The sequence below is a fragment of the Eretmochelys imbricata genome, chromosome 15, assembly GCF_965152235.1.
Source record: "Eretmochelys imbricata isolate rEreImb1 chromosome 15, rEreImb1.hap1, whole genome shotgun sequence".
Classification (NCBI taxonomy): domain Eukaryota; kingdom Metazoa; phylum Chordata; order Testudines; family Cheloniidae; genus Eretmochelys; species Eretmochelys imbricata.
In genome coordinates, this window is record NC_135586.1 from 6,258,971 (window position 1) to 6,279,429 (window position 20,459).

Below are 20,459 nucleotides of genomic sequence, written 5' to 3' on the forward strand. Positions count from 1 at the left end.
ATTCCGCCCTCTCCGAACGGGCTTTCTTCTTCTCTCGGGCTGCTGCTGCAGGAGGAGGAGAGAAATGTGGCTGCCTAATTAAAATTGTCTCACTCCGTCTCTTTTCTTGGGCTATTGTGACAAGTGCGGTGCTCACTTGGTAAATCATAAATTTCTGGGTAGGGTTGGAGACTTGTTTGGGGGGGGTGGGGGTGGTTTGCAGAGAAGATGAAAAGATAATCAAAACATCCATTATCACTCTTTGCCTGTGTTGTGTATGCATTGACCTCAAGCTAGTATGAATCTCAAGAGGCAAAAACAAACTGAAAGCAACCCCTCCTTGAATCTCACGGAGGCTCGATCCAAAGCCCACCGACGAAGCCAATGAAAGGCTTTCGGTCCCTTGACTCGGATGGGCTTGGCAGTTTGAAGAAAGCCTGGCAAACCTCTCTGAGGGAAGATGACTTGGCATTGGAGCCTGGCATTGGAGCTCTCCTGACTCACAAGGGTTTTAATGGGCCTGCAGAAATTGGGTACTTCCGTGAGTAAGGGCTACTCAGCTGAGTCAGGACTGCAAGATTAAACCCCTGATGTCATAGACACTTCTTGCCGAATGCTGGAGGGGGGCTATAATAACACTAACCAATAAATACCTCTGACACTGGGCAGCACCATTACAGTACATTGTCAAGAAGAGCGCTCGCTGCACAATATTTCAGCTGCACTGTCTCGTGCCAGAGTTTTTCCAACAATGTCAAGAAGCTAAAGCTATTGTGGCAGAATTTTTTAAACCCCAGTTGCTTCTTTCCTTTTCTTAAAAAAAGGGACCAGGTGAATGAGGATTAGTTAACTAACAGGCCTTGTATTCACACTGAACGACAGGGGCTAGTCACCCTGCCACCAGCTGCAAGAGGCAGTGGTGAAAGGAAATCCACAAGGCTTTTGAAAAACAATTTCTTTTCTTTTTAAAAATTATTAGCCTTTTAAATTCTTTTAAGCAAACCTCTTTCCTGTCACTCCCCTCTCACCCCCCCCCCTTAAGAATATAAAAATGTTGGAGCATTAGTTGACTAAAGTACAATAAATAACCAGTAAACACAAAAACATACTTTATTTGTTTCTTCTTTATACAAAATAAAGAAACTAGAAGCAAAAACTATAATACATCCTTCAATCCGTGTGGCCTCCAATAAACTTTTGGGTTTGAAGTGGTGTTTGCCAGAGACATTCGGACTTGGATCGCTTTTTTATTGGTAGTTTTAGTTATATTTCTGCCCAGTGGAAAACAAAACAAACCCCAAGTCTCTCCAAACATTAAAGTTCCACAGTCCTGGAAAGCTAAACCAGAACTAACCACGAGGGGTCGCCTTGTCATCAGTGAAGGTTTTCTTTTGCAAGACACACCAATTCCCATTCCCACCTCCATCACCACAAAACGAACCTTCTAATTAAAAAAAAAGTGGATTATGAGGGGGTTCCCCCCTTTCCAGATTAAGATTAAAAAGATGCAATTCTGGATTGAAGAAAGAAAGAAAGAAAGAAAGAAAGAAAGAAAGAAAGAAAGAAAGAAAGAAAGAAAGAAAGAAAAGCCCCCCCGCCCCCGAAAAGTAGGCAGTCCAGTCAATCAGGAAATCTGTGATCCAGTCCAGTTCAGCTTTGGTCCAAGAGATGCTGCTTCAGATCCTTGCAGAGGTTAGTCAGCATTGGCACGTTTCGGCAGCCGTGCCTGCTCACACGTGGCGAGGAAAAAAGACACTGAGTGCGGGGACCCCCCGCGGCCTGTGTCCTGTGGCTTGGGGTGGGGGTGGGACTCCGGAGAATTTTGGCATCAGTGTCAGGCGGCCGGTTTTGGTTCCTGGTGTCTTAGCCGGGGCTGGGACGAGGAGGCTGGATCTGCCTGGGGCAGAGGGAGCCGGGGGTCCCCAGCACCCCCACACCCTCTGTCTGGGTCAGCCCTACCACACCGCTGCCTCGTTCAGCTCCTGGTTTGGATGCGAGAGGGGGCCGCTGTACCCGCTGTTGCTGGACATGGAGAAAGGGGGGCTGGGGCCGCCGCTGAAGACCTCGCCGGGAATGGGGTGCAGCGAGCCGGTCAGGCCCGGCTCGGGGCTCGGGGTGTCAGGGTGCGAGATCATGTCGGTGTACCTTTGGTTTTCGGAGGAGTGGTGTCCGGGGAGCGGGGGCTCCAGGGGCCCCAGGGGCGTGGAGCCGGGCCCTGAGGTTGGAAGGTAGCTGGAGTCTGCTGGGGACTGGGCTTGCGAGGGAGGCCCGTGGGGGAAAAAATCGTAGTTCCCGCCTGGCCCGTAGTAGTCTCCTTGGTAATCTGGAGCAGGGGAGAGAGAGGAGGGTGAGGCGGGGCCGGGGCGCTCCAGAGCCTTCCCGGCCCAGCTGAAGCCAGACTCCCCCAGCGCAGAGCCCGAGGGTTTTCCGGCACTGGCCGGAGCTAGCGCCTCCCACCCCCAGGAGCGGCTGCGAATTGTCTGCGCGTAGGGCCACACAGCCCCGGGGGCCAGGTGCGCACCTCTCTCCCCGCTGCCGGTACCCAACACACGCGCAAAGGTGGTCAAGGGGTCCGGGTACAGCAACGCGGAGAGGGGCGGGCCTTTGCAGCCGCCTGGCCCGTCGCTTTTGCTCCACCACAGAAGAGCAGCTCATGCAAGTGAGCTTTCAGGGTCCGGCATTTATTTGCTGGCTGCTTCTTTCACTGCCTGTCCCCACCCTAAGCCGAAGGACACCGATTTCCAGATCCTGTGACAAAAACCAGGGAGGGATTGGTTCAAACGCGTTACTGGGGTCCCACAATTATCCAGCTCAATTGTCCAACGGGCGAGCAAGGTCTAGGATCAGAACCCGGGACATTATTATCAGCTACAGAGATTTGTATCTGACACTTGCGCGCTTTTTTCGGAAGCCACCAAGCTGCAGAATATCCCACTTTCATCACGTGCAAAAGAACAGAATAAACAGATTCCTAACCGGGCACTAGTGACTGTAACCGTTAATAACCCCAACGTCTTCCACTAACCATAAAGCGGAAATGCTTTCAGAGGAGATAGAATTATAACAACACGTCTAATAAATATTTTCCGGAGGGAAAGGGGGTTAGGTTGTAATTTTTAAAAGGTTTTGCTTCAATTAAGTAGGAGCGGATGGAAAAAAACAGTGTCGATGAAGTCGATGAACCCCCCTAAGCAATATGGACATTGATTGCGCTTTCATCCTGACAAGCAACCTCCCCCCAGCACCCCCCAGAACAACAGCATCGCAGTCGGAATCTTTGAAAATAGCGGAAGTCTCTGGAAAGCCGCGAAATCCTGGACATGACTAGAAACCTGGGGGGGGGGGGGAGGAGTAACTGAACGCGCTGAATTTCTTCCCAAACCTAAAAACAAAATAGTCTCCATAATTGTAACGGACCAAAAATTAATAAAAAGAACTAGAAAAGGTGTCACTGTCTATAGCGCTCTGTTAAAAAAAAAACAAAAAAACCAAACTACCCTCACAACTCCAGGGAGATCTTTCTTTCTAGATACAGGAGGAGGATGAGAGAGAGAGAGAGAGAGAGAGAGAGAGAGATTGTGTAAATGGCTGGATGGAAAAAAATCTCTTATTTAGCTGGCACAGAAGGAAAGAACAGGAGGATTTTTCCCCCGCTCAGCAATAGCAGGGTTGCAAGGGAGGGGTCATTTTTCTAAGCCCCCAGCTCACGCAGCAGCCAGGCAGGCTGGCAACCCCCAGCTAGGGCTAGCTCCAACTTTCAGCGCCCCCCCCCATCCCAAGCTGCCTTCAGTGGCGGGGCAATGACCCCCCCACACACCCGCACCCCAACAGGCACCGCTAGGGAGAGATCGGCCCCTGCGTGTAGTGAAGGGGCCGAATTTCGAGGGGCCACATGGCCCGAGCGGGGAGGGGAAGGAGCCGACAAGGGGGAGAAAACAACTAGCAAACACGCAGGGCCCGGCCCCTGTGATAGTGACCTTCCATATGCTCCGGGAGCTCGGAGGTAATTGGAACAAATGCCGTCTGAAAGAGGTACAAAAGGGGGCAGCTGGAGCTTTGTTCCCGGGCACACACGCGGGGGGGCGGGGGCTGAGTGGGAGCGGGGCTCTGTTCATTCAGACAGCTTCATCACAATGCCCCTTTCTTACTTGCTGCAGGGGTGCAAACTTGGCCAAGGACCGGACGGAATCTCTAACAGGGGGATTAGAGGAGATCTCGACAAGCTGAGCTCGCATTCAGGGCGAGGGAGGGCGGGGGGATGTGGGCGGCTGCGGGGGTGGGGGGGTGGGGGGGCGACGACCCTTCAAACAGATGCCACAGGAAGGGTGGCAAAGTCATGGCAACCGGCCCTCACCTTCCCTCCTACCCGCTGCCTTGGCCAGTTGAGTCCTTAGCTCTTTGGTTTCTGGGCGAGAATGATCAGTGATCGGTATCTCCGGGCCAATGAGCAGCGGGGGCGAGAGAGAGAGAGAGCGATGGAAAGAAAATGAAGGAAAGATGAAGGGTTGGAAGGATGGAAAGAAGGAAAGAGGAAGGGATGGAAAGAGAAAAGGATGGAGGAATGGAAAGAAGGAGAGAGGAAGGGATGGAGGGATGGAAAGAAGGAGAGAGGAAGGGATGGAGGGATGGAAAGAAGGAAAGAGGAAGGGATGGAGGGATGGGAAGGGACAAGGATGGAGGGATGCGAAGAAGGAAAGTTTGGGAATATGTTGTATTCAAACTCCTCGAACCCAGCGAGATTCCATTACAGCCTGGGGCTGGGGCTGTCGGGCCCCTCTGAACTCCGAGCGCCTTGGGCGGGTTTGTGGACGCGCTAGCCGAGCCCCGCGGCAATGAACTCACAGCATCCCCGGGTTTCGCTGCTGGGGAGCAGCGGCAGAGGCAGGGCAGCCCCCTGCCTTTCCCGTGTTACCTTCTGTACAAATGATGCTTCCTTTAAAAAACCCACCCAGTCTCTGTAAGGGCAGGAGCGCGCTCCATCTGCCATGCGATGTATTTCTAAGAGAGGGACTGGGAGACGAGGGAATCCCCTTCTGCCTCAAAAGCCGAATCGACACAACCACAACCCCCAGCCCCTCACCGCGCCTCTCCTCTGGCCAGGAAACAGCCCCCAAGCCGCAGGGAAGGTATCTTTCTCCTCCTGTCTGTGAGGTGGGTTTCATGATCATTTGCCAGCTGTGCGTCTAAATCCGGAGCGTTTACTCCTGGGAGTAAATTTATTCAGGCGACGAGTCCTACAGAGCCAGAATCTGGGGTCGGTTACACCGGTGTGAATCCGGATTCACACCAGGGGTAACTGAGGTCAGAATCCGGCCCCTGGCTGTGGACAGGACAGGAGCAAGGTAACCGGCAGGACCGCGCGCAGGAGCAGTAAATTTACCCCCAGTAGTAAAGTTTGGAGGATCGAGCCCTACAGCATCACAGCGGGAGTTTCTCTATGGCGCCCCGCGCAGCTCCTGTGAACTCCGGAACCCTTCACGTACGGGACGGAGAGGGACTTTAACTGGAGATTAACTCTTTCCTTTCTCTCGGGAATCCCAGATTGCATCAGCAGCGCATGGGTGCGATCTAACCCCAAGGGGCACGAGAGGCGGCAAAGTCCCCCAAAGACAGCATCTCTTCCTGTCTATGTACAATCGCCGAGTAGAAGGAGACACACCCGGGAAGCACGGCTCCCCGACTTCTCCCGGCTGCGGAGCTCCCGGAAATAGGACAAGGGCCTACGCGCCCGGGTTTGCTCCACTCAGGCGATGTTCAGGGCACAGAAGGTAACAATTTTACCAGACCCACAAATTCCTTCCCCCTCCCGCACCCAGCCAGGAAAGGCGGTAACAATTAAGAGAATCCGGAGCTAACACTTTGGAAGGAAGTGGCGTGAACCGGATTGGGAGAAAGCACCAAGACCTTCCCTTAAAGACAAACTCCAGAGTCTTACGGTCAGTTAATACAGAACGCAAGCAGCGGGCTCTCTCGTTTAAAAGACACAATGAAATGCTATAAAATGTAATACACTTCAGAGCCTTAATTTCTAAAGGTGGCAAAAGAAAGAATAAAAAGAAACGAGAAAGAAAGAACAAATGAACAAAAGAAAGAAAGAACAGTGATCAAATAGAAAAGAACGAACAAATAAATCGATTAACAGGGGAGAAAAATGAAAGAAGGAACAGTGATCAAATACAAAAATGAACAAATGAATTGATGAACAAGAAAAAAGAAAGATGAAAGAATGAACAATTATCAAATAAAATGAACAAATGAATGGACAAGAAAGATAGAAAAATGGAAAGAAAGAAAAATGAAGAAGAACAATAATCAAATACAAATGAACAAATGAATGGATGAACAAGAAAGAAAAGAAAGAAAGAACTATGATCAAATAAAAATGAATGAAAGAAAGAAAGACAAAGAAAAGTGAAGGAATGAAAAATGATCAAGAAGAAAGAAAGAATGAAAGAAAGAAAAAGAAAGATTCCTCCAGCCTTAATTTGTTTGCTCTGGGATCTGTGTTTGTTTTGTTTTTACAATGTTTGAATACAAAGAGTGTTAGGAGGTCATCCAGGAAGTGATCCATAAAATGCTCATTACCTCCATAATAAGAGTAAGGGGTAGAACCCAACATTTCAGATTCATCCAGCCTGCCTCCCAGAGGGCGCATGCGCCGAGGACTCCTGAAGAAGGCATGCCTCCTGGCCCCCAGCGCGCTCAGCTGTTTCATTCTCCTCTCTTTGGACCTTCGATTCTGGAACCAAACCTGCGGGCAAATTAAACAACATCAGCAACGTGGTGACAACATCCCCCACCCGGCCCCCCAGCTCCCGCCAGCTGCCTCCCAAGGCCCCGTCAAGCCACACGGGCGCTTTGGAGAGGCCGGCACAAGAGTTCTGATCTGCCTGCTTTTAACTGGCCTGGCCTGTCTCCTGCACTACGTGTCTGCCCCAGGACGGCCGCGGTCTCCAGACTAATCGACTAACGCACGGACTGGTCTCTGCGATGTAGGGGCGCATAGATCTGCTGCTGTACACACGTATACAGCCAGACCAGGAAGCTGGTGGTGTAAATAGGATGCCAGCTAAGAAGCGGGTTCCCTTCACATGATCGCCTCAAGATGTTCCAAGTTTCTCCTGCAGGATTTGCCAGATGAAGGCAGCAGCAAGTCACATCCTCCCCCCGCCAACTCCCAGCTGACAGGCTCCCCGAAGATCCACTTTCCCATTCTTTGGACAAGCTGAATACTTTCTGGACCCTTTACAAGAGGCAGGAGAAGAGGCTCTGAAGAAAAATGAAGAGAAACTTCCAACCGGGGGATTAAACTCTGCAGTTTAGCCAGTGGAGCAGATTGGCTTTGAATTAAAAAGAAGAGGAAAGTTGCGAGTGAACTCTGAGAACCATCCAAGAGTGAAGGATTTTTGCACACCCTTGGAGAGGTTTATAATGAAGTGTGCTTCCTACCCCCCCTCCTCTAAAGCCGAGAAGACATATTTATAAAGGCAATTAAAGGGACTTTTCAAACTGCAAACAGTTGTGGGGGTGCCTGCTTTCCTAATCTAGCTATCCACCCATCGACAGAAACCTAGAGCAATACAGAGTGTATGGAGACAGATAGAAATGTATAGCGATAAATGAGAACACGGAGAATATGTACAGCGCCCGATGCTAAAGCGGGAGGTGGGGGGCAAGACAGGCATTCTTGGACATTTTCCCATCTTGCAGATTTCAGAGGTGAAATACAGAACACTCCATCCCCCCTTTTGTTTGGTCTGGAACAATTTTTTTTTACACGCTCAACACTATATATTTGCCAACAGTACGGCAAAAACGCCTTTGAATGTATTACTTCAGCAGTAGCAAGAGACCCGAACATACTTCTCTGGTTTACCTCAATCTATGTCTCTGTTTTGGGAATTGTTTTGATTCCTCCCCAATTTCCTCTTTAATATAAATGTGCAGATTCTCTTAACCAACACTGTAAATAAATCTTGTTGCAAAATGTCAAGACAGACAGCTCTCGGGTTGACCCAGTTTAAAGGACTGATGTTAATTTCTTCTCTAGACCCCCCTTTGCTTTGCAACTTTTTTTATGATTTTCACTTTTAATTTATGATTAGTGGATTTTTGGGCGGGGACTGTTCTGAACTCTTTTCCGCTGACTGGCTTAGCCTGAAAGTCCCACCAGGCAAGTACAGGATAAAGAGATTTTAATGAAGAACTGACATTGCTTCAAATAAGTAAGCAGGGAACTGAACAAAGGTTGAGGCATCTGGTTGACATCGTGTTTGGAAGAACTTGCCATCAGGTATTGGATGGAGATGTAATAATCCGGCCTGCTGGATTTTGCATCCAGCACCAGATACAGCCTATCGACCCGGAGTCTACTGGGGACTGCTTGATCGTTTTTTGTTTTTGGCTAACATGGCCTCCATTTGGGTTGGCATCATCTCCCACTGATGTCAACCGGAGCCTTTTCATTGACCTCAATGGGAGCTGAGTCAGTTCTTTAGAGAACTTGGGTCTGATCCGAATCTCACTGAAATCGATGGGAGTCGATCCACTTTGGATAACTCACTCAAAGCGCTGCCCAGAGTGCGTGGGGGGCTCAAACCCGCACGGGAAAGGCTGAGTCCCAAACTCCAGGCCTGGGTTGGTCAGTAAGTCTGCAGATCCACGTCTGGCGTAAGGGCCAGGTCCAAAGGACTGGAGCCTTTCCATCGAGTTCAGTGGGTTCTGGAGGGGGCGCTAAGCACACCAATGCTTGAGACTGAGTGCTGGTTTTCGCCTGAGGACTCTTCAGATGAAGAAAACAATTATATAACTAGAGAGCTTTCAAAACAAAATCTCTGATCATCATCGCTAGTACTAACAGTGGCCAATTATTAGAACCGTTATCATAATATTGACAAGAGGAAATTGTCCTCTTGGTTAGGCGAGAGGAAGAGTTCAGTATCTAGAGAACACCACAAGAGGGACAGCAAGAATTGAGCAGTGGCGTGGGAGCGAGGGGTCCTAGGTTCGAGTTCCAGCTTTGCCACATGGATGAACCTTTGCAAATCACTTCGCTGCCTTGTGCCTCAGTTTCCCCATCTATAAAGTGGGGGCTTACCTCATTCGTAAAGCCTCTTAAAGGGGTATGTATAATTATTACCAAGGGGAGATATTCATGGCAAAGATCTACTTGGCCTCGCCTTTGTTAATATATGCCAATTTCCTCCGACACTTTGGCATCTTGCCAGAACCCTTTTCTTTAAATATCAGAATTTTCTCTCCCCTCCTCCCCCTCCCACTTCTCACAGCCCTGAAGTGGGACTGCTGAGTTTGGGACGTCACAGTCATCTCCATGGCGACAGGCTGTGATGTAACAAAAGTAGGTGGCTGGGAGCTGGACCCCAAGGGATCCAAAGAGAGGGAAGCAGGAATGACTCGGATACGTGCTCGCCCCACCTGGTTAAGCGGATGGCGATGCTATGGGAGGTCACTCTAGTCCCTGTTTTTGATCCTTTCTCCTATGCTCTGCTATGACACCTCTTGTAGCTGCGCTTGTCTGTACCTGGATCACTCTCATGTTGAGCCCTGTCTCCTGGGCCAGCTGTTCCCGGATGTGCCTGGTAGGTTTGGGGGTAGCAGCAAAGGCAGCCTTGAGAGTCTCCAGTTGCTTGGCTTTAATTGTAGTCCGAGGTCCCCTCCTCTTAGTGCCCGAGTTCTGTTCCTCGTTCTCGTTGTTGGTGGTCTCTTTGTCCGAGGAGGTGGAGTTGTCTGTTTCCTTTGTATCATCCTGCATGGGGTCCTGAAGATCCGGGGACAGACTTCTGTCTGTACAGGAGGACACTGCAAGGGAGAGGCAGAGGGAGATGGATGACTCTGGGCAGAGACGGGACCTTCACCCCCACTGTCCCTCCCGGGGGGGGGGGGTTGAACTTCTTTGGAGGCCAGATCCTCCTAACTCTCTGCGCTAATTTAACACGAATCAATCACTCCCAGTGAACACCACGAAGAGTTAATGAGGGGTCTGAATTAGCAGCAACATGGGCTCATCGGGCTATGTGGCAACAGGGAAAGACAACACCCCCGGCCTTTTCTGCCACTCGAGCAGGCAGAGGGTGTGACTCCGGTGTGAAACCTCTGGCTTCGGTGGCGTCGCATCGGATTTACGACAGGGTGACTGGATCCGGATGGCAGATTTGCAACCCATTGGCATAGAGGGAGCTGTCCAAGGCTCCCACACTGGGGAAGGAAGCGCTTTCGTTTGGACCAGCTGAGCGTTTTCCTTTAAGACACAAATCGAGCCACAGCTGGGGAACAAGAACCCCTGCCACAAAGCCTTGGCTGTAACCACCGGGGCTCGGGGATTTCATTCACCGCCTTGGCCCTGGCTCATCCCCCCCACGCTTCGGAGCCAGCAAAACCCTGACCCTGGGATCGGAAATAGGCCAGCTGCCCGCCTCCCCCGGTCCCAAACAGGCCCCTAATGTGAAGACCGCCGGGCAACCTCTGCTCGCCTGGCTCAGAGCAGCGCCCAAGGGAGCCGCCTGGCAAGATCCAGCCGCAGGTATGACCCCAGGGGAAGGGGGTGAGCACAGGCCACAGGCATAGACCGCTGTGCCAGTGAGGACCTGATCCCGCTGCCCTGATGCCGAGACAGCTTCCAAGGAAGTCAAACGGGAGTTCCGCCTCTGCCTAAAGAGAGGAGGATCGGGCCCACAACGCGTGCTCCTGTGAATGCGAATAGCCAGCACTGCACACACACGCCGCAATGAGACACAGACACAGCAGACTAACAGAGCTGGGGAGCTGGGGCATCCAATCCATTGCGTTTTATGAGGGGCTCTGACAGAGAGAAAGGAAGGAAAATCTGAGGATCTGTGTGTGATTCTAGGGGAAAGGAAGGCAGTTTATCAGTAGAGGGAGAAAGTGGAAGGCCTCAGGCGCTGTTAGCCCCATGGCAGTGAAGGGATCGCTCCCCTGAGCGAAGGTTGGGAGCTTGGGGCCTTGTCTGGAGTCTCTTCGCACATAAGGAAGCCGGGAAAATATCCCAAGCCATGGGGATTTTTAAAGATCGCAGAGCGTGGATGGCGTTTAGGGGAAGGTAATGTTCGTAGCCCAAATCAAACAGGAACCCGGAAAAACAGCTGTCTCCCCAAACTGCCACATCCCCCTTCCCGGGTCTGGTCACATGTTCCCAGCTGGGTCTGTAAATGTAATTGACAGCGGTCGCTTTCCCCCAGCGCCTGCTGAATGTGCGGCCTGGATTTTTTTTAAGTGGAAATATCTCTTCGCTCTTCACTTCCAACCCATGCTTTATCCTGCATCCTCCTCCCACTCCAGCCCCTTCTCCCCAGCCCCTCCCCCCAGGTTTTAGTCCACTTTTCTGCTCTCCCTCCACCCTCTCCGAACCGTCCGTATTTTGAGAAATAGGAAAAAAAAAAAAAGGGGGGGGGGGACCCAGATATATGTATAAAGATCGAAAATAATAAATCGGTAAAGGATCTCCCCCAATACACCCACACTTGTGGGTATCGGACAGCGATAGCTCAGGTTGTATCTGATGCCAGAGCGTGTGAGAGAGAGAGAGAGAGAGAGGCCCAGCCAATACAAAAAAGACTTCAAAACCCTTCTTGTTTTCTAGAATTTGCAGTTTTCTAGTATTTTCTGTTGGAATAAGAAACTAAAATCCCCTCCCGGATGCGTTTTAAATTCACACCTATGCTAGGCCTCTACGGTCCCACCCCCGGTTAGAGGCTGGCGGAGGCTCCATACCTGAGTTGAGGCTCCCTTCCTTTAGGCTGGGCGAGTTCAAATAGTCCTCTTTGCAAACAAATTTGTTTTCGTCTATGATATAAAGTTCCTCTCCGGTGGAGAGCTGTTTGTTGCAAACCATGCACGTGAAACAGTTCAGGTGAAAGACTTTGTTTCGGGCTTTCCTGACGAGGTCGCTTGGAGAGATGCCTTGGGAGCAGCCTGCGCATTTGGTACCGAACCGCCTAAAAACGGAGCGAAGGAGAGAGAGAGAGAGAGAGGAGGAAAGTAAATACCCGGGTGCTTAGCGGCCCGGCCTCCCAGTCCCCTATAAGTGCATCCCCCAAACTGCAGGCGCGTGGGTGGAGGGGGTGGGGAGATGAGGCCGTGAAAGCAATTGCCTGGATTCCGACAATGAAAGGAAAGCGGATTTGGTCGCCAACAAAATGCGTGCGCAAAATGATTCCTCTCGCGGCGAGCAAAACGCGTCTCAAGTAGCCCAAGAGAGGACTCGCGTTTACTTGTGAATGATCGCCCAGCACCGAGTGCCCTTGTTTGACTCCATACAAATGGACACCCCCCTCACCCGCACTTCAATAGTTCCGTCTCCATGGGAAATATTCTGGGGTGTCTGTTTTGTTTGATCCCTCCCTTATCTCCGGCAGGTAGAAAGTGTCCTCGGCATTACAGCATTTGCTCAACTCGCTTTTGCTCAGACACGGCGCGGAGGAAGGGAAAAATCCTTTTCTTTGGGCCGCCCAAGTTGGGAGGCGAAGGGGCAATTTTCGGAGCTGTATTTTTGGGCAGACATGCATTGGTAGCTAGATCGCAGCTCAGAATAAGGCGAGGGAAGTGGACCAGGTTTTTATACATGCGCGTGAATGCCTGTGATGCAGATGGGCCGCTTTAAGGAGCGGCCACGGTTCGGTGTAAAAAATAACGATCCGCTTTGGTTTTGCGGGATTTATGGAGCAATTTTTACATCCCACTGTATCCACCAGAAAGCTGCAGAGCGTTTGCATCCTTTTTCAGGCTGCATTTCGCGAGGACATAGGAGGTAATCAATGGATCTTCCCTCACAGTCATAATTCCTATGAATATTCCTGTTCTCTTCCATGAGGTCACATCTCAGTTAGTAAATATCTAACCGGGACACTTTGGTTGTTAGAGGGGTGGTTAGTTCCAAAAGAGAAACACAGAGGGCTGCTTATTTAATTCAAAATACAAGTGGGGAGAGGGGATATGAGGATCCTAAAAAGGTCTCCCCCTTCCCCAATAAAACAACCCACACACCAGTGCTGAAAATGGGTCTAGTTTTGATCTCCTTTTATTCTGCATTCCAGCCCCCTCCCCGATTGATTGAATGATTGATTATTATTATTAGTAGTATGCATTGCAGAAAGGGAATATTTTTCCTAGGGAATGATCTATATCAAGCAACAGAATCGTATCTGTTTTTCAAAGCAGGTAATTTAGTTTCCACTTTGGGGTGTTGATTCGGGCTCCCTAGAGGTTTGATGGCTAGTGGAAGTGGGGTGGACGATGGGGGAGAAGGTGAGGAATAAAACTGTTTTTTCCCCTCCCTTGTTTAAACACAACTTCTAACAGCTTCACTTTCCATGACGTTGATTTAGTGAAAGCATTAGAAGTCATAAGTCATTTTTTTGTCTTATCCTGGAGCATAATTGGCTCATCTGCACCTTATCAAAAATCATTAAAGGCATTTAAGGAGTTGCAGCGTGAGGGGTGCTGAATGCAAAGGGGCCGTTAAAGGTAGTTTACATGTGTAAAGGCGAGTGTGACACTTAACCTATTCAAATTCACCTTCATTAGGGCCTACTGGACTAGGAAAACTGCCGTCTCCCTCCACTCTGTATTAATCATCCCCTGAGCTTTTCACCCTTTAGCTAAACAAATGCCCACATTTACCTCAGTTACAGCCAGAAACAAAAGGCCAGGCGATATTTAGGGCGATTTTACATTTTCAATGAGTTCATTTGTTGATTTAAAAGAAAAAGGGGGGAGGGAGGGGAGGGGACGGGACAGGACAAGTTTGCTCTGCGCACGTATAGCCAATTAGACCACAAAGCCTTGCTCCTAACCCTTGCTAGGAACTTTAGTGTGCTTTTGAGAATTCCCAGTTCAGGCAGGAATGTTGGGGCAAAGGAGTTTGGTGATGTCCCCCCATATTCCGCTCTCTGGCCTCTCTGCACTTGAGTTCTGATTTACGCTCTGTCTCTCCGCAATACAAGTAGCTTTGTTTTTAAAGCCCCGGGGCATTCGAAAATCAGTTTTCTGTTGAGAGAAGTTTTATTCTTCTGTACTCCGGAATGATTTTTTTTAAAGTAACCTACAAACCCATACTCTCTCGCCTGGCGTGCGATCCGCTCGGATCTGGCTCAACCGTGTGCATATACCTACATTAAAAGCATTCGAATCGGGTTACAGAGCGAACAAGAAGCGTGGAGCCCCCCCCCCCCCCCCAGTTCCAGGATCTTCCCTTCTGTACAGAAAACTCTGAGGAATATCGCAAAAGGAGGAAATTGACAATAGGGACAACAAGACGCCTGCGGATTTTAAAAAATCACTGAAACCGACCTGGCGTGCGGCTAATAAATGGATTCCCCCCCCCCCACAGGCACATATAGGGTTCCTTTGGGGAATTGGAGTGGCATATAGATCTGACTCCTTCTGCAGCATCGGGAGTCCATAGCGACCGATGGAGGAGACGCCAGCAAGGTGCCAATTACAGAACGCGCTCAGCTTAGTGGCTAGGACGCTAGGCAAAGCGCAGAAGCAGGGTATCGCTCTGTAACCTTGCCCCGCTATGCTAGCCAAGCAGGCGGGGAAGGGTTCCTCCTTGCGGGACTTACCTGAAAAAGTCATTTTTGCAATAAAGCTTGCCTTCCCTGGAGAAGCATTTCTCCGTCAGGTTGCACTTGCATTCGCAGCACTGGACACATTTAATGTGCCATGCCCTGTCCAACACGTTCAGCAGAAACCTGTCCAGGATGGGCCGCTCGCAGCCTGCACAATGCACCATCATGACCTCCGCAGAGGAAGGCGAGACCAGCAAAATAAAGCAGAATGCAACCCCCACCCCGCCGCCGAAAGCGATCGCAAGGGGGGGAAACGGAAAACAACACTGTCAGCTTCTTGCCTTCTTCTCCTGGGCGTCCTGAGGGCAGGCAAAAAGTGTCGCGTGGACTTCCCAGACCCCCCTCCCACTCTTCCCCCACGCCCCCCACACCTCTCCCAGCAGGTTCAATGTGGGGAAGCCAAGCAAAGGTATCCTGGTGGGGTGACTTGCCCGGTGCCTTTCAATTTAGCAGCATCTCGGCCTGGAGCAGCATCAGTGCCTCTGTGGAAGCAGCCGGTCCACGAAAGGGATTAATAATAACACATCACAATCATAATAATCATAAAAAGCCAGGAGCCCGGTGTTCCTACGTGTAGATGGCTGGTTGGGACTTTTCTCCACTTTCACGCTGTTCCCATCTTCAGCTTTGTCTCCCAGTTTAGTAATTCGCGCATCCTTATTCAGATTTGGTGACGTCTCGCGGAACGTAGAGAGGCCGAGGGCCAATGAGAAGGCGGTGGCCATGGCAACCTCTTAATTTATAGCATATCTAAATTGGCTCCAGCCTTGTGCTTGGCACAGAGGGAAAAAAACAAGGCAGCACTATTGTTGAGTAGTAGGTTTTACCTGGTGCGGGGGCTAAGTAAGTATTTACCTTTATTTTGTTTGCAGGGGTGGGTGGGTGCAGATTTACTTTTTGCTGTGGGGGGGGGTTTAATATTTTATCTTTCTCTTCTTGGGGCGCTGGGGGGAATGAGACTTCAGAGAGGTCACTGCACCTGCAAAACCAGCTCTGTTTCGCCTCCGTGTCAACAGAAAGCCAGTGAAAGCAGCTAATGGTCTCTTTGCATAAGCAGAAAAGGTGGAAATTCTGGTTCTTTTGTCAAGTGATCTCCATGAATCCAAATTTAAAAAAGAGAAAAGCCAAAGGACCCCGATCTAGGGGGTGTTTAGGCCACTGGCATGCTGAGGGGAGTGCCCCCCAGGAGAAGGCAGGTTCAGACTATGTCTTGGGATGAAAAGTTATCTGTCTTGTACTTCTCAGATATTAAGGTAATTGACCCCCCGGCGAGCTAGTTGGCCTTTGTTATACAGATGGGCTGGGGGGAGCATTTTAAAAAAAAGGTTTACTTTGAGTAATTTACAACATCTTTAAAGCCAGAGTCAACATGAGAATGAAGGGAGGAGAACCAGGAAAGCAAACCCCCTTTGGAAAGAGAGAGCCTTTTTGTTCTTGTGCTGCTGTATATGATTTTTCTCTTTAATTGCAGGTCCTGCGGACTTTTAAATGACCCAGTCACCTTTGCGCAAGGTGATGGCTCGAACGAATTTACCTTTTTAAAGAAATGTTCTAGAGCTGAAAATATGTCCGAGTTAAAATAAAAGTTGTTGTCTTCAACTGCTACTCTGGGAGAGATAGATGGATGGATGGATGGATGGATAGATAGATAGATGGATGGATAAGAAGTTATAGCAATAGATAGATGATAAGATGTTGATAGCTCATCTATCTAGCAATTAGATAAATGAGAGGGTATAGCAATGGATAAAATAGATTAGATGATAAAATGTTATTGATAGATGATCTAGCTAGCAACAGATAGATTAGAAGGTGTAGCTCCAGATTAACTGGGTAGACAGACAGAAAATTAAATAGATAAGAATGTATAACAACAGTGAAGAATGTATATAGCTGGTTAGGTAGATTGGAACGTATGGGGAGGAGATATGGGAAGGTACAGCAATCGATATATGATAGATAAGAATAAATGGCAATAGATAGATTAGTGGGTGTAGCCATAGATGGATAGATAGAAATACAGTTAAACAGATACAAATGCATAACAATAGTGCAGAACCTCAAAATGGGATTTTCTCTAAAAGCTCTGCTCTGGGAATTATTTTGCGGGAAGTTCTCGGGCCTGTTACACAGGAGGTCAAACTAGATGTTCACAGTGGTCCCTTCTGGCCTTGGAATCTATGAATCTATCCCTGTGCAGGGATAGATAGATAGATAGATAGATAGATCGGGCTCCCTAGAGATAGGTGAATCTGTATAGCTATAGATAGATCAGTACATTTCACTTAGCATCGTTGGATTAATGTACTTGTTGAACCTAATAAATCTAATATTTGCAAATGTTTCAGTAAGAGCGCTTTTCAAGTGTGTAAATCCGAGTTTTGGAGACAGGTATTTCAATTAATCCATCCACAATGCCTTAGTGAGCGAGGCCGGCTGCAGCTGGCCTGCTAAACAAGGGGGGACGGTTTGTTTGCAGGATGTGGTTGTTGTTGTTACTTAGGTGTGTGTGTGTGGTGGTGGGGGTGGGGTGGGGAAGGCCGATCCCCGGCTTCCTCCTCCTTTTGTCATGTGAGGGACAAATGACAACGCTGGCACAATAGATTAAGTTATAAGGTTCTCTTGCTCTGTCCCCCCCGCCCCCATTCCCACCCCTCTAGAAGGGGAGGGCTGGACAAGTGTTTCACAAAGCGTTTGTTAATGGGAAAGTACCCAAATGTTTAGTTAGTCATTTCATTAAGTCTGGCAACGAAGAGAACACTTAGACACCAATGCGGAGAGCTGCATTTTTTCCGGAGCCTTGTGGGGTGAGGAGAGGGTGAGGGGCGCAGCTTAAAAGCAGCTCCGAGGAATCCTGCTATAAATAAAATAACCTCTCTCCCAAGCGCCGGAACCCCACCAGCAAAGGGGGGCCGCTAGAAATCCAGGTAGATGTGCGGAGAGAAGCCCTTCTTCCGTCAGCGGCATCGCTGGCTCAAGGATCTAAGAGACATAGTTTCCCTTTCACACTTACTAAAAATCTTTCTTCGAGGGAAAAATAATTGACTTGAAGTTTAGTGATACCCTCCCTCTTTTACAAAAAGGAAAGGGGAAATTAAAAAACCCTGAGAGTCTTTCCAGCCTTCTTCTATGACAGCAGCCTGGCAACCATTTGTACGCACGGAGGTTTCTTGTTGTTCGCTGATTTTCTTGTATGCATTTTTTTTTAAGTCGGGAGACCAAAAGCGTTTTTGGTTCCTTCTTGGGGCTTTAAAAACCTGGATTTCATGAATCTTTTGCACTAGTTAATATGTCAATAGGGAAATTCCCCATTGTAGCGGAGAGGTACCCCTGGTAGGATAAATAAAAGTCAATATCCATTAATGGTCTCCGTTCCATACAAAAACAAACTGATCATTCACCAGAGCAAACAGCAGAGTCTGAAATTCACAAAAAGGGTAACATTCTCTGGAGGGAGGAGGAGAGAAAAATCTGAGGAAATATTTTTACAACGGTTAGGTCAAAATATTATATCTCCGGGCAACACGCAAATTACTGTGGTTTTTTGGTTTTGGTTTTTGCTTTGGAATGGAATAGTTCTTTCCGGAATATGAGTCAAACGTGTGAATATTTAAAACACACACGACACACACACACACACACACATACACACACACGCACACCTTGGTCTGTTTGCTTCGTTGTCTATGTACATATACAATATTTACTAATATATAATTTATAGACATATGTAGTCTAAACCCACGGCGATTACACATTTGTACACACTATACTATATACATAGTCACACACATTTTCTATCTTATCTAATATAACACTTATACCAATTCTTCATATTTATTTGCCCACGGGTAATATTCGAACGCTTCTATCTGCGCACGCCTCCCTCCCACACCAGTTGTGATCACACAACATAGTCACCACGTTTCACACATCAGCCCGCTCCTGGAAAGCTACTCCACGTTCTAGCCATGTATCCACCCCGAGAATTTATTTTACCATCGTTCGCACATAAACGCGAGCAGGAGAGACCGCGAAAGCGAAGCCAGCGGCTACTTTGCAAGGTCCGAGATATGCTCAGGGTCTGGGAGTGCGTTCATTTACCACGAAATAATTCATATTGATTTTCTTATGATCGGACCCCTTCCCCCTCAAGGAAACACACTCGGGGAAGAATCGTAATTGTCGTCTTTGGTATGCTGTAGGTGACCCCCTCACACAGAGAATTTTAACTCCCGTGGACACATCCAGGGACATTAAAAACATAAATGAAAGGAGGCGGATTGATTTCGGTTTCTCATGAACACTGGCCACAAACGAACTAGGCTGAAAAATCCCCCCCGAGCAGCGCGTCCGGAGCACGGCGTGTGGCTGGCATGGCCCCACCCGGCGTTCCTGCGAAAGGGGAGCCGCCGGTGCTGGGAGTTTCATAGGGGCTGAACCAAAGAAAGTGGGGGCCGGTCTGCATTCGGCACTACAGAGACTGTGGAAGAATAACTGACCCGTGCTTAAATTGCCAGTGTATAAAAGGAGAAGTTCCATTATACAGCTCGGTCTTAGCTACAGCTAGAAGGTGCACAAGTATAATGCACATCTGTAACCGTCTAGTCACACATCCGAGGTTCATTTCAGCCTGTATTCATCAGACTGCATATATTATAACTCTCTCTCTATAATTTTAATATATTATATATATTTTCTGATGAACACAGGCAGAAATGAACAGCAGAGATGTGTGTATAGACGGGTATGCATGTACATTTGCATTTCAGATTATATATGTTCTGTGTTCTTGCACCTATTATATACAAACACATGCCTACATCCTTATATGCACACTATGTTGACCTATGTTGAATTCCTTTGTATCTTTGCGTGTGTAGGTGTCTATGTATCAATATAGAGGAAGACTCAAATAACAGAACTACGGGCCTAGAATAGTGCAAATAGGGTTTTGTCTCTGTAAAGACCACATGCTATATACAGATTGATACAACCAATATGACACCCACACACAGTATCTTCTCTCTCTCTCTCTCACACACACACACATGTTCTTTCGTGTCTCCTTTCAGCGCAGTAAACATGTCCTCTACAGGTCCCGGGTCCATTTCCTGTATGTCACCTGGTATTTATTTTGACTGGTAATGTGGAGAATAAATATGCAGTCACTCTAGCCTGGGCAATCAGCACCTGCAACTAGCAGATAACAACCGTCATTTGGCTCTGTGGCTTTCCCCCAGCCCCCCCACCCCCTCCCCCACCCCAACTGCTTTCCTCAGCAAACCCTTCTTCTCCATTAGCTTTGGGGAAAGGGGGTTGCTTTCTCTTTCTTAAATCTCCCAAGTTCTACTACAAACCAAAACACCAGCAAGAACTATTAGGCACATTACCCCTATGCTAACCGTGGTGACAGATGGTTGTTCAGGCAACATAATGTCCTCCTATATGTAACTAATAAACCTATTGTGTCTTAACAGGGTAATGCATGGAGAAGCAGTGTCACTTATACAAGATGGTGATGGAATTTACTATATAAAAAAATCCCCTTTCAAGAGTAAAGTGTATCAACATTACAACACAACAGACGGCAGAGGGATAAGTAAAACAGACAAAAGACAAACAAGATAATAATCTGTTTCCAATCAGTTAAGCCCTGTAGAATTTGTAATATGCAGTTTGCATATTCCCCCTTGTGTTTGTAATTAATTATCTATCTGTTAGGATGCTCCGCAGACGAGTTTGTTGATATTTCATAGTTTTGTTTTGGTTTTTTTGGTCGTGGTTCATCATCATCGTTGGTCTATCTTCGCCGTGTTACTTGAAACAGCTGGGGGTTGATTGTGTCCGGGGGAGTGTTATTCTGAAGACAGC

The 20,459-nt window shown here is 48.5% G+C and overlaps 1 protein-coding gene across 1 annotated transcript; it reads right to left on the minus strand.

The window, feature by feature from the left end:
- Positions 1 to 1,934: 1,934 nt before the first annotated feature.
- Positions 1,935 to 14,752, minus strand: LHX5 (LIM homeobox 5). The gene is made up of 5 exons (XM_077835103.1): positions 14,580 to 14,752; positions 11,728 to 11,951; positions 9,521 to 9,798; positions 6,565 to 6,730; positions 1,935 to 2,302 (listed from the first exon to the last, which is right to left on the minus strand). Exons 1-5 carry the CDS (start codon positions 14,750 to 14,752, stop codon positions 1,935 to 1,937), a joined length of 1,209 nt encoding a protein of 402 aa, XP_077691229.1.
- Between the last annotated feature and the right edge of the window lie 5,707 nt (positions 14,753 to 20,459).

Excerpts from the sequence above, each read along its gene's own strand:
- LHX5 (XM_077835103.1), bottom strand. The coding sequence starts at position 14,752 with ATGATGGTGCATTGTGCAGGCTGCGAGCGGCCCATCCTGGACAGGTTT. Across the intron at positions 11,952-14,579 it reads TGCAAAAATGACTTTTTCAG|GCGGTTCGGTACCAAATGCG; the intron begins GTAAGTCCCGCA and ends CTCCGTTTTTAG. Across the intron at positions 9,799-11,727 it reads GGAAGGGAGCCTCAACTCAG|TGTCCTCCTGTACAGACAGA; the intron begins GTATGGAGCCTC and ends TCTCCCTTGCAG.